Consider the following 21,126-nt stretch of genomic DNA (forward strand, 5'->3'; position numbering starts at 1 on the left):
TGCAATTTAAAAAAAATCAATAGCAAGGCAAGTAAATGAGGAATATGAGTCAAAACATACCTGTACACATTGGCTAACAGAAAAGCACAGTTTATTCAAATAAAATTCACTTAAAGATACAGTCAGGGTCTTTTTTCCATCAGTGGCATGCAAATTCGAACAAAATTCAGAGGTAGGACTAAAAAATGTGAAGATGCTTTTTTACATGACAACCACTGACTTTAGATAATTTCTATCACAATATTGAAGATTATTAATAAAATGTCTTTATTTTCCTCTGCTATCTGGAATTTAATGTATGAACTGCACACACACGCACACACACAGGCACACTCATACCTTCACATAGGTCCAAATCCTAACTATAAATCTGTATACATAACTTTGATAATTTGCACATGACTCAAATGTTCATGCAAATCTTCCATTAACATCAATGTAGGACACACAATTATAGGGTTTGGTCCATTTTCAACAGTATGTGTAAATGCATATTTTTACAGAGTGACACTAACATATAGATTCAATGGTTGTAAAGATGGGGAGAGGTCTGGCCGTAATAAAGAGATGCTCTGCTTTTCTGAAACCAGACTCCAAAAAGCAAGTTCTGCAGGCTCTAGTTTTGTCTAATCTTGATTATTTTTCAGTCGTGTGGTCCAGTGCTGCAAGAAAAGACATAGTTAACCTGCAGCTGGCTCAAAACAGAGCAGCATGTTTTGCTCTTAATTGTAATCAGAGGGCTAATATAAATAAACTCAGCAAAAAAAGAAACGTCCCTTTTTCAGGACACTGTCTTTCAAAAATAATTCGTAAAAATCCAAATAACTTCACAGATCTTCATTGTAAAGGGTTTAAACACTGTTTCCCATGCTTGTTCAATGAACCATAAACAATTAATGAACATGCACCTGTGGAACGGTCGTTAAGACACTAACAGCTTACAGACGGTAGGCAAATAAGGTCCCAGTTATGAAAACTTAGGACACTAAAGAGGCCTTTCTATTGACTCTGAAAAACACCAAAAGAAAGATGCGGAACGCACAATTATCTTGGCCAGGTCGCAGTTGCAAATGAGAACTTGTTCTCAACTAGCCTACCTGGTTAAATAAAGGTGAAATAAAAAAAATAAAAAAAACAATCCCTTCATCAGTGCTCAGACTGTCCGCAATAGGCTGAGAGAGGCTGGACTGAGGGCTTGTAGGCCTGTTGTAAGGCAGGTCCTCACCAGACATCACTGGCAACAACGTCGCTTATGGGCACAAACCCACCGTCGCTGGATCAGACAGGACTGGCAAAAAGTGATCTTCACTGACGAGTTGCAGTTTTGTCTCACCAGGGGTGATGGTCGGATTCGCGTTTATCATCGAAGGAATGAGCGTTACACCGAGGCCTGTACTCTGCAGCGGGATCGATTTGGAGGTGGAGGGTCCGTCATGGTCTGGGGCGGTGTGTCACAGCATCATCGGACTGAGGTTGTTGTCATTGCAGGCAATTTCAAAGCTGAGTGTTACAGGGAAGACATCTTCCTCCCTCATGTGGTACCCTTCCTGCAGGCTCATCCTGACATGACCCTCCAGCATGACAATGCCACCAGCCATACTGCTCGTTCTGTGTGTGATTTCCTGCAAGACAGGAATGTCAGTGTTCTGCCATGGCCAGCGAAGAGCCCTGATCGCAATCCCATTGAGCATGTCTGGGACCTGTTGGATCGGAGGGTAAGGGCTAGGGCCATTCCCCCCAGGAATGTCCGGGAACTTGCAGGTGCCTTGGTGGAAGAGTGGGGTAACATCTCACAGCAAGAACTGGCAAATCTGGTGCAGTCCATGAGGAGATGCACTGGAGTACTTAATGCAGCTGGTGGCCACACCAGATATGGACTGTTACTTTTGATTTTGACCCCCCCCCCCCCCCCTTTGTTCAGGGACACATTATTCCATTTATGTTAGTCACATGTCTGTGGAACTTGCTCAGTTTATGTCTCAGTTGTTGAATCTTGTTATGTTCATACAAATATTTACACATGTTAAGTTTGCAGAAAATAAACAGAGTTGACAGTGAGAGGACGTTAATTTTTTTGCTGAGTTTACTATGTATGCCAGTTACTCTTGGCTACGAGTTGAGGAGAGACTGACTGCATAACTTCTTATTTTAGTAAGAAACAATGTGTTGAAAATCCCAAATTGTTACACACAGCTCTGACACACACACTTATCCCACCAGACATGCCACCAGGGGTCTTTTGACAGTCCCCAAATCCAGAACAACAGATGCTCTGGTAGGTGTGTCGCTAAGGACGCGCTACACTGCACTAGTGTAACACGCCAGTAGTTTTTGGTGCTGGTGGAAGGGACAGTGCATAAATATTTAGTAGCCTATATGTGCACAGGACCAAGAACATTTTTGTGCTCAGTGATATTTTCTCAAAAACAAATATTTGTCCATTCTTTCCACCCAAATTGTTCACTTTCAAGCAACCCTCACCTGGGGTCATACACAAACATTGTATAGCCCCACAGTACCTAAAATAACTGGTTCCTATATTGTGAACCATGGAAGTACTAAAAAGGCAAGTCCAACTCATATTGAAGTCTATAACCCAAACAGGAAAACACGGGCACAGAAAAACCCGCGCACGCCATTGTGCACGTGTTTGGGTGGAGCTAAAGGACAGCGCCAGTCAATAGGCCAGGTTGGAATCGTGGTGATGATTTGTCAGCACTTTTGTCAAATGGCAGTTCTATGACTGTGACACAGTAAAATACATCATAATAGTTATTTGTTTTCATCCAGTAATGTGATAACGCAGCCTGATCAACCAAATTATGACCCATCCTTGGTGATTACAAAGCATTAGGCTACCACTCATATTGCTAAAATAAACAGCAAACCTGGTTTCAAAAAACAGATGAAGCCTAGGAATACCTAGGATAGGATAAAGTAATCCTTCTAACCCCCCCCCCCCCCCCTTAAAAGAGTTAGATGCACTATTGTAAAGTGGTTGTTCCACTGGATATCATAAGGTGAATGCACCAATTTGTAAGTCGCTCTGGATAAGAGCGTCTGCTAAATGACTTAAATGTAAATGTAATGCAACACCTCGTGGCACAACACATCTCCCCTATTTGACCTAGATAGTTGGTGTATATGCATTGATATGTAGGCTACGTGTGCCTTTAAAAAAAATGTATGTAGTTCTGTCTTTGAGCTGTTCTTGTCTATTGATGTTCTGTATTATGTCATTCTGTATTATGTTTCGTGTTTTGTGTAGACCTCAGGAAGAGTAGCTGCTGCTTTTGCAACAGCTAATGGGGATCCCAATAAAATTCCAAATACCAAAAATACAACAAATACCATTCCCTGTACACTGATACATGTTATGTCAGAAGTATCAGTAGTTTTCTGATTGTACCTGTACTGACCTACTGTGTAGCCTGCAGGGTGCCACTCTGTTGTTTCTCCTCTCTTGCCAACTAACTTACTTATGGAATTGTCATGCCAAACAGCTTGACAATGACAATGGAGTAGGCAAAAGCACAAACTGACCTGGGACCAGGCTAGTATTGACCATAACTGCACTGAACTGTTGGTGTAGGCTAGTATGCATTAAGAGTGCCGGGAGGCTGAGGAATTGTGTTTTGGTGCAGTGTGGGAATGTCTTCTGTTTCAGTGACTGGAGATGTGATTTCACTCTTCCAAAGTAGGTATTTCACTCACTCGTTCCTCTTCTGCCCTCCTTGCTTGTCAGTCATTTTCAACCCACTTGCAAGCCTTTACTTATAGTCTGTAAATCAAAACATGATGGTAAAGTAACTGCACAGTCTCAGACAGAAACATACTGAATACATGTTGCAATATAAAATAAGTGTGCACACACACACACACACACACACACACACACACACACACACACACACACACACACACACACACACACACACACACACACACACACACACACACACACACACACACACACACGTGTGGGCAGAATATGTAAGATTTTGTTCCCCTTGAGAAAGTAATGGTACTTACAGCCCGATTGTAGACTATAAATACAGCGGCGATGTTTTAGATGGATAATGGACCCCACCAATGAAATTAACTGAAAAAGAAAACACAATTATATGAATAAATATAAAATAATGCAATACTAATTTCATGCTTTTCTTTGAGCTATAGACAGTTAAAACCAACTCTTAAATAAATGGGTCTAAATGATTAAAACAAGTGAAACATAAAAATAAAAAAAGGAAAAAAGAGGCCTTGACAGTAGGGCAGTGATGATACCAGTATCGCAAAAACAAATTTGTGGCAAAAATGAAAACATGAAGCAGACCTAACTCTTTAGTCCTTTAAAAATCTGCTGTATGTAAAATATTGTGTGCTATAGCTTGGGAAATAAATTAATGTGATTCTGGATGACAACATAATTATGTTTGTTTCCAACATTATGGCGTTTTTTCTAAAGAAGTAAAATCTGATCCGTGTTTTGTTTTCTTGCCACGATACTAACAAGTATCGTGATACTGGTATTATCCCGGCCCTACTTGACAGTATTACATGTGGCTGTGACCTTATGCCTTACTATCTGTTCTAGTATGTGTGTTAAATTGTGTATGTGTTTTCTTTGTCAAGTGTGTTGTGACCATGTGTAAAATGCACTTTAAATTCACATACAGCTGTCCTCCTCCTCAGTGAAGGTGCTGACCATATAGCAGGCATAGACAAATCCCAAGAGCTGTAGGCACAAACACAGAGACCACCAGTTCAACATTCAAATCAAATCACATTTTATTTGTCACATGCGCCAAATACAATAGGTGTAGACTTTACCATGAAATTCTTACTTACGAGCCCTATTTTGTGTTTGTGAGCATATGTAGTGTTTGTGTGTGTGTGTGTGGGTATTGGAGTGTCAGTGTGAGTGTGTGTGAGTGTGTGGGTAACATGTAACATTACATTCCAATGAATACCACCACATGGGTACATTCTGAATTTATTTAATTGTGTGTTTGAGAGAGAGAGAGAGAGAGAGAGTGTACTCACAGAGATTAGGAGTTGTATGATACAATGTAGGACCTCTATGTATTGGTATTCCAGCCAGCATCCCAGAGCATAGATGAGTTTTGGGCTCTCCAGACTCTGCCACCTAGTGGCAGGAAGGTCCCTGTTGTCACAGCCTGGCCCGTTGTCTTTCCACCATGAAAGGTGTGAGGATACACCCAGGGATAGCAGGTCGCTCTCCTGCAGTGACACAGCATATGGGTTGTTCATGTTCATAATAGCATGTTTATGTATTTATGGTATGTAATTGTTTGGGAAAAGAAAGACTGATTGATCCAGTGCCAAAATAATACACAATTGAAGGCGAAGCAAATATATTAGTTGATAGCGGGTCTGAATATTAGTGACCAATACCTTGGAAAGGCCTCCCAGGTCCAAATAGAAACAGCACACAAAGACATTCCAGGTCACCCACAGTAATGTCCACAGCAGGTACTGAGGGATGAAACAAAATATTTGATGATCAATTTAGACACATAATGTCTATCTATTTGTATTGAGGCAAACCTCTATACATGACAGAATTGTAACAATGGCCAATGCTTTTCCACAGTAGTTATACAAATGACTTTGCCTTCAACACGTACAGTTCCATTCTTCTATGAAGGATAGGCACATTTCATGCAATTATCCATGTTGATTACAAGGTGTAATTTGTAAGTAAATACAGTACACTGCATTTAAACTTGCCTATGTAATAACCATTTAATTACACAACTTTCTCTATGCTTAATATAACGTTGGATCAATATTTATATTTGCAGCACATAAACTTTCTTACATCACAGGTGATCCCTTACAGCTATTGTAGATTGGATTATGGATCAACAGTAATATTTCAGTGAGGACTGAACATTTATTTTATTTATCGTAGACAAAAACACAACATTATCCATTGTAGGATAGCCTGGGGCAGATTAACACAGAAGTAGTGTGGCCTAGATGTGACTTACTAGAACAACGTAGCGTGGTCTGTACTGAATGGTTCCAAAGAGGCTGAGGATAACCATGATTATTTGCAGGAAGTTGACCATGATGGGAGCCCACTGGTACCCAAGGAAGTCAAAAGCCTGCCTCTCCAATGCTGTCATCTGGGATGTGAAAGGGAGAGAGTAGGAGGGGCAGAAAGAGATGGTGGGTTAAGAATCTCTATGACGTGAATTATGCATGAGGAAGCATCTTATCAAGTCATCCACTCACTGCTTCCAGACTCTCCAGAAATTCTCATCTAAACAGTTGGTTCTGAATTGATGGATGGTGGTGTTAAACGGTCATCTCTCCTACAAAGCATTCACTAGACTCATTTTTTCCCATGCTGACTGCTCTCTCTGGGTTGTCAAGGTAACTGAGTCACTGGGACAAAGCATGTTTCAGGGAGAGGGGCAGAGCAGGGATATGAATTCTGTCCTCTGAGTCGCCTTCTCAATCACTCAAAAGGGGGGTAGGGTTGGAAGAAAAAGCGGGACAAAGTGGGACTAAGGTTCAGGCAGAGTGGGGGTTGACTCCCTTTCCCCTTAGGCAACTCATGCAAGCAAGATAAACATGTATATTTTTGTATTCTAAAAGCACACAATCAATTATTTTATTTTCAGTGTTGACCCATAGCTTGTAGTTATTATGGTGAGCATGAATACAAAAATCTTAATTTAAAAAAATGATGTTAGAGAGAAATATTAATTTATGTTTTATTGGATGTGAAATATTTATATTATTATAATACACGTGTGTCGTGGGAACTCTAATTTACACGTTTATCTCAAACGCGCAAAATTTGCCTACTTCGTTTTGTCATTCCAAAAACAATTTCAACAACATCAGCCAGCAGAAGTGTCAGTAATCATTGAAGGAAGTAAATCAAGGCTATGGTAGCAGGTGTGTTTTGAAAGTCTGTGTAGAGATAGCATCATCGCAGAAGATTGATCTCACCACTTGGAGAGTGCAGAGGAAGATCAGCATACATCGTCCTGAACAGCAACCCATTCTCTCTATCTGCATAAATGGCTTCCAAATAGGCGAATCGAAACAGCAAAGCAACTTTTTATAAATTCATAGGGGGCAAGTTGAATAGTCCTTCCCATATCCAAACAAGCTCTCCGGTCCGGGGACGTGTCGTGGTTTGCAGTGGTGGAACAAAACGAGCTGAGAAGGAAATACACTTAAGGCTGTTACAACGAGGGGGAGGGTAAGGGGCATAGTAATTCCCCTACTCCGATGCTCTGCTAGGTGTGGCGCTAAGGACGCTCTACAATGCACTAGTGCACCAACTAGTGTAACACTCCAGTAGTTGGTGGTGCTGGTGGAAGGGACAGTGCATAAACGTTTAGTAGCCTATCTGTGCACAGGACCAAGATTTTTTTTTGTCTCAGTGATATTTTATCAAAAACAAATATTTGTCCATTCTTTCCACCCAAATTGTTCACTTTCAAGCAACTCTCACCTGGGGTCATACACAAACATTGCATAGGACCTATTTAACTGGTTCCTATATTGTGGACCATGGAAGTACTAAAAAGTCAAGTCCAACCCATATTGAAGTCTATAACCCAAACATGAAAACGCGGGCACAGAAAAACCCGCGCACGCCATTGTGCACGTGTTTGGGTGGAGCTGAAGGACAGCGCCAGTCAATAGGCCAGGTTGGAATCGTGGTGATGATTTGTCAGCACTTTTGTCAAACGGCAGTTCTATGACTGTGACACAGTAAAATACATCATAATAGTTATTTGTTTTCATCCAGTAATGTGATAACGCAGCCTGATCAACCAAATTATGACCCATCCTTGGTGATTACAACGCATCAGGCTACCACTTACCACATTATTATTACACATGTATGAGCCTACACATGGTCATCTATTTCACCTCAGACGTCCACATCTGTGTGATGGTTTAGATTGAAATGTTCTTCCCATCTCCACGCACTCCATTCACAGCACTTCTCCATCCTTCCGAGAGATGACGCTAGAAGCAAATCACAAATTCATAATTGGGGTTCTCCAGTTCCCCCTGTCACATGGCTCTACCACCGAGCTGAGGCATAGTGTAGAGATGGAGGGGGCTTGAGAAACTGTGGAGGAACATCTGACGGTTCGATACAACACAGGGGATAGAGGAAAATAGTTCATCTGTCTGCCTTTGCTTTTCGCGGAGGTGTCCAAAAATACCAAATGCAATGCTGCATTAGGGTCATGTTTTCGCACACAAGAGGCTCCAGTTATCGCTTTAATTGATTATGCTAGAGGGGAGTGGATGGTCTGAGTGGACGCAGAAATTGAAGGAACAGACCAAAGTGGACGCTGCGCGCCGTCGCGCCTCCCGAATCTCTGAGCTGAGTGAGTATGAGATCAGCTCCTGGCGCAATGCTCTGCCTAGAGCATGTTTCTCTTATTCAGCATGTGAGATTTTCATATATCCCCATAATTGTATTATAGATTTTCTGCTGACATAAATTTGATTAGCTTATTCATATTTTTCAATTTGATAATTGATTGGTAAGCTAAATGCATTTCTCCTCGCGATTTTTTCCCTTTGTGTTCACAGGCTCCGTTACCTTTATTTCCAATGGGTCATGCATTCAATAGAGCAGACACGTGTGCAACAGCCACAATGTCACTTCATTGCCTGGCTTTTGTGATTAGACGTCTAATTAACCGATTCGTCAGAGAACCTTAATGTAATTGCATGCGGGCATTATGGAAACGTTATGTATAGGCTAGACTACGTTTACATCGCATGCTTAGTATTCGAGAGGCTTCTTTGAATCATAAAGATAATTCATATTAGACCAATATTTGTGTTTGATAAGAGATCACCAAGCTTGGTCAGTGAATGAGAACACGCACACATGACAATCACTACATCGATTCTCATGTGTGCGTGTGTCTCTGAACCTTTTTGGTGATTCTCGCACTGCCAAATTCACGTCGCGTGTTCACACCCAGTCTTCTCTGTCATGGCTGGAGTCATGTTGTGCAAGCCATGCCTGCTCCGTGTTTGGTCTCTAACCTGTTGTCTCCGGAATCACTGCAGTTTGAGCTGTCGGGCGTTCTCGATGAGATGTTAAAACCCATTCAACCTATGAGAGAGTCGCGGTGTGCAGTGCAGGCAAGGGCGCAAATCATTAGGCTCACATAGCAGGCTACTCGACTGATGCATAATGAAGAGGTTGAATACTGTAGCCTACTTGCGGAGAAGACGAAATACATTTGAGTTTGCTACAGGATCAAATGTATCAAAGGAGAAGGTGGTTTGGGATTTGCTTTTGTCAGCAGCAAAGGGTGCAGACAAATTAATCTCAGTTGGAGCTCAGAGCCAGGGAGAGAACAACCACAGGGCCAGTTTATGAGCCAGCTCCCTGTAGTAGCCTTTATAGATCTATTTAGCATTCAGTGCACACTTAAATGCATGGATGAATACATGCAACTGAGAATCCTCTCACAGACAATATTCTCCCTCACTCAAGGCTAAAATGGTTAATGTTATTGCAAGCAAGCATCTGACCTCATTCACATCATCATCATGTCTCTTTTACCCTCTTTCTCCCTCTCCCTCTCTCTCTCTCTCTCTCTCTCTCTCTCTCTCTCTCTCTCTCTCTCTCTCTCTCTCTCTCTCTCTCTCTCTCTCACACACACACACACACACACACACACACACACACACACACACACACACACACACACACACACACACACACACACACACAGATTGAATTGTGGCTCAATGTGCTCATGGTGTGTGTGTGTGTGTGTGTGTGTGTGTGTGTGTGTGTGTGTGTGTGTGTGTGTGTGTGTGTGTGTGTGTGTGTGTGTGTGTGTGTGTGTGTGTGTGTGTGTGTGTGTGTGTGTGTGTGTGTGTGTGTGTGTGTGTCTGTATGTGTGTGGCTGGAATGACTCACAGATAAAAGGTGGGGCTGCTCTCCACATCATCTCCCAATTGATTGATCAGGACTTAAGTGCTAGGCTTGCTGTGGCCAGGGTGTGTGTGTGTGTGTGTGTCAGGGTTGCGCTCAATTCAGAATTGTGGAATTGACTCCCAATCAACTCATATGAGTTGGAATTCAAGTTGAAATGGCCACACCCCAGAGGATGTAGAATTTGAATTTCAGCTTGAGTGACATGACGTAGAATTCAATTCAGTGCAATCCAAAGAAATTCCACTCAGCCATAGAACATGAGAGTTTCATTGAATCTGACAGGTCACACTTCCAGATACCAAAGAATATATAACTTCTCTCTAGAAACAATGTTCATATACTCTTTTAAACATAGCGCTTACAATAGCCAATTATATTTCCACCAACCATTTAATTTATTTGGCTTCTTTCTGAAGTCCTCAGGGTCAACTTGAGGGTTTAACTAATGCTTTCTGTGAAATGTAGTATTTCTTTTTGACATATTGAACAAAATTTAAAGGCCCACACCAGTAGAAATCTACTTTTTCGAGATGAGAAACGAAGGCCAAATATTACCCATGATGTTGCACAATGATTTAATTAATAAGTCATCGTTTTAGTCTAAGTATGATATATTTTGGCTTGAATTGACAAATCCGAACCGCCCACTTCGTTCAAATCCGTGTGAATGTGTTGTCTTTTCCCATGCCATACAAATGATTTTTAGCCTACGTTTTGTTTCAGTGCTGGGTTTTATTTGAATGTTACCACCCACCAGCATGGTGGTTTATTGTTTATTAATTACAAACAGCTGCAAAGTTATTCCTCTTCGTGACTGAGATGAGTCAAACAGCCATGTGTCCATTTGGCCGCCTGAGCCATGGAGCAAATTAAAATAAGGGGCACAAACGTATGTTTTTGCACCTCCACTTTGTAGTTGTTGTTTTTTTTTACCAGAAAATGATCATATCCATTGGATAATTTGTACATTTTCACTTATTTTTGAGCTAGTCTGTATTATTTAAAAAAAATATATGACCATTTTATAAATGGTCAAATATATAATTGCGCTATATGATAGCATTTCAAAACCTGCTCCCTGTGTCTGAATGGTTTTGACCACTAAAGTTTTGCTTCACTACACACTCCACTGCTTTGATTGGTGTAACGTTAGCTAGAAACCACAAGTGTCTATCCAGATAATGAAAGGACACTCGCAAAAGAAAATTCAAGGAACTTATAGTTAGTTACATGTCATTTGTGGCGTGCATGATCCTGAGAAAAGTCATTGTAGCCAATCATTTCACTTCCCCTGTGAGAACTATGAGCACGATCTGACTTGGCTTTGCTGTACCGCAGCTGAAGCCTGCCAGCAGCCTGCCAGCAGCCTACCTACCAAAGGTTGCACCGTGTCCATTACAATGTAAAAAAACGCATATCAGATATCTTTCAATAGTTATCCATAATTCCTGGAGATTCATCACAATTTATTCTAACTGTTTCTATGGCAGATTTGCTTGCCGCAATTCATGGAAAATGCCATTACTTTGGAGACAACAATAGATTGCGATGTCAAAGAGGCCAGTGGTTTCCATCTGTGGCAAAGTTTTCCCTAAATTAGTGCTTATGACAAATCCAGTTCTAGAAGCCATAGTCAGCTGGCAAATCTTTTGAATGTGGTGTAGTTAAAAAAACACACAGCAACAACCGATAACATTAGCTAGCTAGATAAAGTTAGCATGCTAGCTAGCTACACTGACGGCTGACAGTGCCCTCGTTTTTGATCAACACGTGGAAATTCCCACACCCAATATCTAAATATGTATAAGTACCATTTGTCATTCTTTGGAGGTAGAACCTAAATGTGCATTTCCTCAGACAATTACAGACAATTACGTTGAAATAGTTGCGGCAACTTCCTCACGGGGGTCCTTTAAGACTGATTCATGAAATATAATAACTTAGAATATTCGCATACGGGTTCTGTTTTCCTTGATTATTCATTTTTAGAGTTTGTCCTGAAAATCAATTGTTTCAACAATATTTGATATACGTGTATATAATGATATGTTTTATGTTTTATGTCAAATACATATATTTGTATAGACTACACCTAATATTGAATAGAAGCAGCATTTTAATTTCTCTAAATTAAATTACATTTCCTTGCAATTCTGTATCCTGTTTACTACTTCAATTCAAAGTCATGAATTGAATTAAAATGCTCAATTAAATTCTAAATTGGGCCCAACGCTGGTGTGTGTGAAAGTTTTTGATGATGGGATGGCTAAGCAGATCACTGACCACCAGTAAAAAGGCATTCCTTTAGTCATTATGTGTCATTCTCATTTCGGCACCCCAAATGAGTACCTTTGATATTATAGAAATTGTGTACCAATATTGATCTGTTTCACCTGTCTGTGTGCTTGTCTCCACCCCCCTGCAGGTGTCGCCCATCTTCACCATTATCCCCTGTGTATTTATACCTGTGTTCTCTGTTTGTCTGTTGCCAGTTCGTTTTTTTCATTCATACCTACCAGCATTTTCCGCTGCTCCTGCCTGTTTTCCTGCTCCTGTTTTCTAGTCCTTCCCGGTTTTGACCATTCTGCCTGCCCTGACCCTGAGACTGCCTGCTGTTCTGGACCCTTTATACCTTCGCTGGATTATTGACCCCTGCCTGCCTTGACCTGTCGTTTGCCTGCCCCTGTTGTTAGGAAATCTTTTGTTTCTTCAACGCTGTCTGCATCTGGGTCTTACTTCAAACGTGATAGTACAAACTGGCCATGACTGACCAGCAGACCCGGACCAGCTGCCCAATGCCATCTCCTCCCAAGGAGCCTCCATTGGTAGGCATAAGGAATTGCTTCGTGGTCTTATGGAGGGGGTCCAAACGTTGGCTGAGCGCCATGACCGGACGTGGAACATGTTGCTGGAGCAATTCCGCGTGTTGTCTGAGAAGCAGCCTGCCACGGTGGTAACCCCACCACCCCTCAGTAACTCGCCGGTTAGCAGCGCCGCCCCACCGGCCACTCCACCTTCCCGGGAGCCCCGCTTACCTCCCCGGAATGCTTTAATGGAGAGCCGAGCACCTGTCAGGCGTTTCTAGCTTAGTGTGCCTACCTCATGATGCTGATGTCTGGAAGGGCTCTCACCTGGGCTACCGCCGTATGGGAACAACAGCCGGCCATGTGTGTGAGTCTGGAGGGGTTCGTGGGAGAGGTGAGGAAGGTTTTTGATGCCCCGTTCTCCAGAAGAGAAGCTGCCCGGAAGCTAATCCAGCTCCGGCAGGATGCCCGCAGTGTGGTCGTCTATGCGGTGGATTTCTGCACACTTGCAGCTCAGGAGTTACCCACAGATCTTGATTCCCTCATCACTTTGACCATCCGCATCGATGGGCGATTACGGGAATGACGGATGGAAAGGAAATTCAATTTCGCTCACACGTCCAGGAATTCCACCTCGCCTCCGAGTCATCCCGGAAGTCCCCAACGGTCCCGTTGCCGAGAGCACCCGAGGTTTCCCGACCTCCCTCAAGAGTCACCGAAGACGGCTGAGGCACTGTTTCCCGAGCCTATGCAACTAGGCAGAGGTGGGCTGTTGCCACCGGAACGGCAATACAGGATCAACACAAAGAGCTGTCTGTATTGTGGGACTTTTGGTCATTTTGTGTCCTCATGTCCATTAAAAGACCAGGCTCACCGGTAGGAGCGAGTACTCTGGTGGGCCATATGTAGAACTTTTCTGCTTCCCTTACTCGCACCCCTTTTCATGCCATTCTGCTGTGGGGAAACCAGTCCAAATCTCTCCGGGTCCTCATTGACTCTGGGGCCGATGAGAGCTTTTTGGACGCCACACTGGCTTCCGAGCTGAACATCCTCACTCAGTCCCTCTCCATTCCCATGGATGGTAGAGCGCTAGACGGCGCTCTATAGGTCGGGTCACCCATAACACCACTCCCATCAACCTACATGTGTCAGGGAATCACAGTGAGACCATTAAATTCCTGCTCATCAAGTCTCCCCAGATTCCCATGGTTTTGGGATTCTTCTGGCTCCAGCGACACAATCCCCTCATCAACTGGTCTACGGGTGCTATCATGGGCTGGAGTCCGTTCTGCCACGCCCATTGTCTGAAGTCGGCACAACCTGCCCCGGGACGTCTTCCTGGGGGCTCGGAAGTTGCTCCAGACCTCTCCGCCATTCCCGCAGAGTACCAGGACCTCCGGGAGGTGTTCAGCAAATCCCGGGCAACTTCACTTCTGCCGCAACGTCCCTATGACTGCGGGATTGACATTCTCCCTAGCACCAGCCGCCCTGGGGACGTCTGTACTCTCTGTCGGGACCAGAGACCAAGGCTATGGAGACCTACATTGGGGACTCCCTAGCTGCAGGATTTATCCGTCCCTCTTCCTCTCCCACTGGCACAGGGTTCTTCTTTGTGGAGAAAAAGAACAGGACCTTGTGCCCGAGCATTGACTACCGGGGACTCAATGCCATTACTGTGAAGAACCGTTATCCGCTACCACTTATTTCCTCTGCCTTCGAGCCACTCCAGGGGCCACTGTTTTCTCCAAGCTGGATCTATGAAATGCCTACCACCTGGTGCGGATACGAGAGGGGGACGAGTGGAAGACCGCCTTCAACACGGCCAGCGGCCACTACAAATATCTGGTCATGCCGTTTGGCCACACCAACGCCCCTGCTGTGTTCCAGGCTCTGGTGAATGATGTTCTCCGTGACATGTTGAACCGGTTCGTCTTTGTCTACATTGATGACATCCTCATCTTCTCCCGCTCCCCCCAAGAACACGTGCTCCACGTCAGACAGGTTCTCCAGCACCTTCTGGAGAACCAGCTGTTTGTTGAGGCGGAAAGTGCAAGTTCCATCACTCCACCATTCCCTTTCTGGGCTACATCATCTCTGCTGGGAGTGTCCAGATGGATCCCAGGAAGGTGTAAGCGGGGGTGGATCGCCCCCAGCCTATATCCAGGGTGCAGCTGCAACGCTTCTTGAAGTTTGCCAATTTTTACACTTTATCCGGAGTTACAGCCCCCTAGCCTCCCCCTGTCTGCACTCACCTCTACCAAGGTTCCGTTCACGTGGTCCTCTGCCGCTGACCGAGCATTCTGGGACCTCAAACGCAGCTTCACCACTGTTCCTATCTTGGTTCATCCTGACCCTTCCCGTCAGTTCGTGGTGAAGGCCGATGCTTCGGATGTCGGAGTGGGGGCTGTCCTGTCCCAACGTTCTGCCCTGGACCTTTTTTTATTTTTTTTATTTCACCTTTATTTAACCAGGTAGGCTAGTTGAGAACAAGTTCTCATTTGCAACTGCGACCTGGCCAAGATAAAGCATAGCAGTGTGAACAGACAACACAGAGTTACACATGGAGTAAACAATAAACAAGTCAATAACATGGTAGAAAAAAAGAGAATCTATATACAATGTGTGCAAAAGGCATGAGGTAGGCAATAAATCGAATAATTACAATTTAGCAGATTAACACTGGAGTGATAAATCATCAGATGATCATGTGCAAGAAGAGATACTGGTGTGCAAAAGAGCAGAAAAGTAAATAAATAAAAGCAGTATGGGGGGTGAGGTAGGTAAATTGGGTGGGTAGTTTACAGATGGACTATGTACAGCTGCAGCGATCGGTTAGCTGCTCGGATAGCAGATTTTTAAAGTTGTTGAGGGAGATAAAAGTCTCCAACTTCAGAGATTTTTGCAATTCGTTCCAGTCGCAGGCAGCAGAGAACTGGAAGGAAAGGCGTCCAAATGAGGTTTTAGCTTTAGGGATGATCAGTGAGATACACCTGCTGGAGCGCGTGCTGCGGGTGGGTGTAGCCATCGTGACCAGTGAACTGAGATAAGGCGGCACTTTACCTAGCATAGCCTTGTAGATGACCTGGAGCCAGTGGGTCTGACGACGAACATGTAGCGAGGGCCAGCCGACTAGGGCATACAGGTCGCAGTGGTGGGTCGTATAAGGTGCTTTAGTAACAAAACGAATGGCACTGTGATAAACTGCATCCAGTTTGCTGAGTAGAGTGTTGGAAGCTATTTTGTAGATGACATCGCCGAAGTCGAGGATCGGTAGGATAGTCAGTTTTACTAGGGTAAGTTTGGCGGCGTGAGTGAAGGAGGCTTTGTTGCGGAATAGAAAGCCGATTCTTGATTTGATTTTGGATTGGAGATGTTTGATATGAGTCTGGAAGGAGAGTTTGCAGTCTAGCCAGACACCTAGGTACTTATAGATGTCCACATATTCTAGGTCGGAACCGTCCAGGGTGGTGATGCTAGTCGGGCGTGCGGGTGCAGGCAGCGAACGGTTGAAAAGCATGCATTTGGTTTTACTAGCGTTTAAGAGCAGTTGGAGGCCACGGAAGGAGTGTTGTATGACATTGAAGCTCGTTTGGAGGTTAGATAGCACAGTGTCCAAGGAAGGGCCGGAAGTATATAGAATGGTGTCGTCTGCGTAGAGGTGGATCAGGGAATCGCCCGCAGCAAGAGCAACATCATTGATGTATACAGAGAAAAGAGTCGGCCCGAGAATTGAACCCTGTGGTACCCCCATAGAGACTGCCAGAGGACCGGACAACATGCCCTCCGATTTGACACACTGAACTCTGTCTGCAAAGTAGTTGGTGAACCAGGCAAGGCAGTCATTAGAAAAACCGAGGCTACTGAGTCTGCCGATAAGAATATGGTGATTGACAGAGTCGAAAGCCTTGGCCAGGTCGATGAAGACGGCTGCACAGTAATGTCTTTTATCGATGGCGGTTATGATATCGTTTAGTACCTTGAGCGTGGCTGAGGTGCACCCGTGACCGGCTCGGAAACCGGATTGCACAGCGGAGAAGGTACGGTGGGATTCGAGATGGTCAGTGATCTGTTTGTTGACTTGGCTTTCGAAGACCTTAGATAGGCAGGGCAGGATGGATATAGGTCTGTAACAGTTTGGGTCCAGGGTGTCTCCCCCTTTGAAGAGGGGGATGACCGCGGCAGCTTTCCAATCCTTGGGGATCTCAGATGATACGAAGGAGAGGTTGAACAGGCTGGTAATAGGGGGTGCGACAATGGCGGCGGACAGTTTCAGAAATAGGGGGTCCAGATTGTCAAGCCCAGCTGATTTGTATGGGTCCAGGTTTTCCAGCTCTTTCAGAACATCTGCTATCTGGATTTGGGTAAAGGAGAAGCTGGGGAGGCTTGGGCGAGTAGCAGCGGGGGGGGGCGGGGCTGTTGGCCAAGGTTGGAGTCGCCAGGAGGAAGGCATGGCCAGCCATTGAGAAATGCTTGTTGAAGTCTTCGATTATCACGGATTTATCGGTGGTGACCGTGTTACCTAGCCTCAGTGCAGTGGGCAGCTGGGAGGAGGTGCTCTTGTTCTCCATGGACTTTACAGTATCCCAGAACTTTTTGGAGTTAGAGCTACAGGATGCGAATTTCTGCTTGAAAAAGCTGGCCTTTGCTTTCCTGACTGACTGCGTGTATTGGTTCCTGACTTCCCTGAACAGTTGCATATCGCGGGGGCTCTTCGATGCTATTGCAGTTCGCCACAGGATGTTTTTGTGCTGGTCGAGGGCAGTCAGGTCTGGAGTGAACCAAGGGCTATATCTGTTCTTGGTTCTGCATTTTTTGAACGGAGCATGCTTGTCTAATATGGTGAGGAAGTAACATTTAAAGAATGACCAGGCATCCTCAACTGACGGGATGAGGTCAATATCCTTCCAGGGTACCCGGGCCAGGTCGATTAGAAAGGCCTGCTCGCAGAAGTGTTTTAGGGAGCGTTTGACAGTGATGAGGGGTGGTCGTTTGACCGCGGACCCGTGGCGGATACAGGCAATGAGGCAGTGATCGCTGAGATCTTGATTGAAGACAGCAGAGGTGTATTTGGAGGGCAGGTTGGTCAGGATAATGTCTATTAGGGTGCCCATGTTTACGGATTTAGGGTTGTATCTGGTGGGTTCCTTGATGATTTGTGTGAGATTGAGGGCATCAAGCTTGGATTGTAGGACTGCCGGGGTGTTAAGCATATCCCAGTTTAGGTCACCTAACAGAACAAACTCTGAGGCTAGATGGGGAGGGATCAATTCACAGATGGTGTCCAGGGCACAGCTGGGAGCTGAGGGGGGTCGGTAGCAGGCGGCAACAGTGAGAGACTTATTTCTGGAGAGATTAATTTTTTAAATTAGAAGTTCGAACTGTTTGGGCATAGACCTGGAAAGTATGACAGAACTTTGCAGGCTATCTCTGCAGTAGATTGCAACTCCTCCCCCTTTGGCAGTTCTATCTTGACGGAAAGTGTTATAGTTGGGTATGGAAATCTCAGAATTTTTGGTGGCCTTCCTAAGCCAGGATTCGGACACGGCAAGGACATCAGGATTGGCAGAGTGTGCTAAAGCGGTGAGTAAGGCAAACTTAGGGAGGAGGCTTCTGATGTTGACATGCATGAGGCCAAGGCTTTTTCGATCACAGAAGTCAACAAATGAGGGTGACTGGGGACATGCAGGGCCTGGGTTTACCTCCACATCACCCGAGGAACAGAGGAGTAGTAGGATGAGGGTGCGGCTAAAGGCTATCAAAACTGGTCGCCTAGAGCGTTGGGGACAAAGAATAAAAGGAGCAGATTTATGGGCGTGGTAGAATAGATTCTGGGCATAATGTGCAGACAGGGGTATGGAGGGGCGCGGGTACAGCGGAGGCAAGCCCAGGCACTGGGTGATGATAAGAGAGGTTGTATCTCTGGACATGCTGGTCTCAATGGGTGAGGTCACCGCATGTGTGGGAGGTGGGACAAAGGGGGTATCAGAGGTACGGAGAGTGGAACTACAGGGTCCATTGCAAACCAAAACAATGATAATGAAAACTAGCCTGAACAACAGTATGCAAGGCATATTGATATTTGAGAGAGACATACAATAAGGCATAAAGTGATTGCAGGTCTTGATTGGGAGAGCTAGCTAAAACAACAGGTAAGATAACAGCAGCAATAACAGGGTGCTAGTCTAACACAGCAACAACAGGTAAAAATGGCGACGACTAGGCAGAGAGGGTCGGATTAACTACACACAGATCCTGAGTTAAAGCACAGAGCCGACAGATAAAACACAAATAAACAGAATGGAGTACCGTGAATTAATGGACAGTCAAGCATGCATCAGCTATGTAGCCAAGTGATCATAGTGTCCAGGGGGCAGCCGTAGATGGAGCAGGGAGGCCTCCACTAAGCTAGCACGCGGCGTTTAAAGTTAGTAGCCCGGGGGGTGGTCTGCTCAGACGGAGGGGGTCTGCTCAGACGTGGTCGTGTCGACAGAGAATCCAGAGAATCCAAGCCGAATGGCGAAAGAGAGGTTGTGAATTGTAGAATTGTGTTTGCTAACTGGTGCTAGCTTCGTGGCAGTGGCGCTAACTGCGCTAGCTGCAAGCTAGCTGTGAGGATCAGAAGTAGTGGCTCAGGGATTACGGCAGGAATCCGGCGTTGTTGTCGAGAGACAGTCCGATGCTGGTAAATTGGTGAGTAATATCCAGGCTAATAACAGGGCTGGTGTCTGTGCAGAAGGTAAAAGCTACTAGCAGCGGCAAAAAAATGGCTAAATTAGCTTGTAGCTGATTTAGACCAGTTGTGATGGATTGGCAGGGCTCTGTGTCGGCAAAAAAAAGGTCCAGTCCAATTGGCAAAAGAGGTATTGTAGCCCAAGAATTCGCTGGTAGACCTCTTCGGCTAGCGGGCAGATGGGCCTAGCTCGAGGCTAGCTCAAGGCTAACTGGTGCTTGCTTCGGGACAGAGGTGTTAGCCAGTAGTAGCCACTCGGTTGCAGCTAGCTAGCTGTGATAATACGGTGTAATTGTCCAGAGCTTGCGTCAGGAATCCGGTGATGTGGTAGAGAAAAAGCAGTCCTATATGCTCTGGGTTGATATCGCGCTTGCAGACTGGCAGGTATTGGCCCGGTATTGAAGCTGGCTGTGTCCGAGTTAAGGGCGAAGACCGCAGCAGTGGCTAACTGACTACTAGCTAGTAGCTAGTTATCTGGCTAGCTTCTGATTGGGGTTACGGTTCTAAAGTATAAAAAAAATAGCAGGTCCGTACCACATTGGGTGAGGCGGAATGTAGGAATGTATATTCAGTTCCTAGATGGAAAGTGAAATTAAAATATATACGAAATGTATACGAAAAATACGAATACTATTTACACGGGACAGACAGGACAAAGACACATCCGACTGCTACGCCATCTTGGATAGTATACAGACCTTAAGCTGCATCCCTGTGCCTTCTTCTCCCACCACCTCAACGCCATGTAGAGGAACTACGATGTGGGGAATCGAGAGCTTCTTGCGGTGAAAATGGCGTTGGAGGAATGGAGGCATTGGCTAGAAAGTGCGGAACATCCGTTCATTGTGTGGACCGACCACAAAAACATGGAGTATCTCCACACCGCCAAGTGCCTCAACTCCAGGTAGGCGAGATGGGACCTGCTGTTTACCCGGCTCAACTTTTCCCTCTCCTACCGGCCGGGGTCCAAGAACGTCAAGCCGGATGCCATGTCTCGCCGCTATAACCCCACGGTTACCACCCCGGAGCCCTTCCCACCTCATGCCTGGCGACAGCACTCAGCTAGGGTATAGGGAAACAGGTGGGGGGGCCCAGATAACCGGATGTTTGTGCCTGACGCAGTCCGGTCCACGGTCCTGGAGTGGGCCCATTCCTCCAGGCTTGCCTGCCACCCGGGCTCCCGTCGGACAACGCTTTTGGTGGCTTACTATGGTTTCGGAATGTCGCCTTGTTTGTCGCCGCCTGCACGGTCTCTGCACAGAACAAGACTCCTCGGCAAGCTCCGGCTGGTCTGCTTCAACCACTGCCTGTCCCTCACCGTCCCTGGTCCCATATATCCCTGGATTTCATCATGGGTCTCCCCCCGTCTGAGGGCAACACTGCCATCCTGGCTGTGGTCGACCGGTTTTCCAAAGCCGCCCACTTCATTCCTCTCCCCAAACTACCCTCGGCCAAGGAGACGGCCCAGCTTATGGTGCAGCACGTCTTCCGTATCCACGGATTCCCAGTGGACATGGTCTCCGACCGGGGTGCTCAGTTCTCGTACCGGTTCTGGAAGGCGTTCTGCACACTCATTGAGTTGTCGGCCAGCCTGTACCCTTTTTTACGATTTCCAA

General features: G+C 45.3%; 2 protein-coding genes across 3 annotated transcripts in view; one reads left to right on the forward strand and one right to left on the reverse strand.

Moving 5' to 3' along the window:
• Positions 1 to 74: 74 nt before the first annotated feature.
• LOC139542449 (sodium/potassium-transporting ATPase subunit beta-1-interacting protein 3-like) lies at positions 75 to 9,237 on the reverse strand. 2 transcript variants are annotated; one of them, XM_071347886.1, is made up of 7 exons: positions 9,070 to 9,237; positions 6,018 to 6,155; positions 5,419 to 5,499; positions 5,047 to 5,244; positions 4,678 to 4,738; positions 4,033 to 4,102; positions 75 to 3,781 (listed from the first exon to the last, which is right to left on the reverse strand). In XM_071347886.1, the coding sequence occupies exons 2-6, from the start codon at positions 6,153 to 6,155 to the stop codon at positions 4,047 to 4,049; spliced, it is 534 nt and encodes a 177-aa protein (XP_071203987.1). In that variant the 5' UTR covers positions 9,070 to 9,237; the 3' UTR covers positions 75 to 3,781; positions 4,033 to 4,046. The 2 variants fall into 2 exon arrangements, with proteins under 2 accessions (XP_071203987.1, XP_071203986.1); XM_071347885.1 differs by lacking the exon at positions 9,070 to 9,237 and adding an exon at positions 6,991 to 7,290.
• The window catches only part of LOC139542448 (SR-related and CTD-associated factor 4-like), a 21,778-nt gene continuing 8,724 nt past the window's right edge, over positions 8,073 to 21,126 (forward strand). Inside the window, exon 1 of the mRNA XM_071347884.1 lies at positions 8,073 to 8,396. The gene's annotated coding sequence lies outside the window, so the exon portion shown is untranslated. The remainder of the gene's footprint in view (positions 8,397 to 21,126) is intronic.

The sequence above is a fragment of the Salvelinus alpinus genome, chromosome 17 (genome assembly GCF_045679555.1).
Source record: "Salvelinus alpinus chromosome 17, SLU_Salpinus.1, whole genome shotgun sequence".
Classification (NCBI taxonomy): Eukaryota; Metazoa; Chordata; class Actinopteri; order Salmoniformes; family Salmonidae; genus Salvelinus; species Salvelinus alpinus.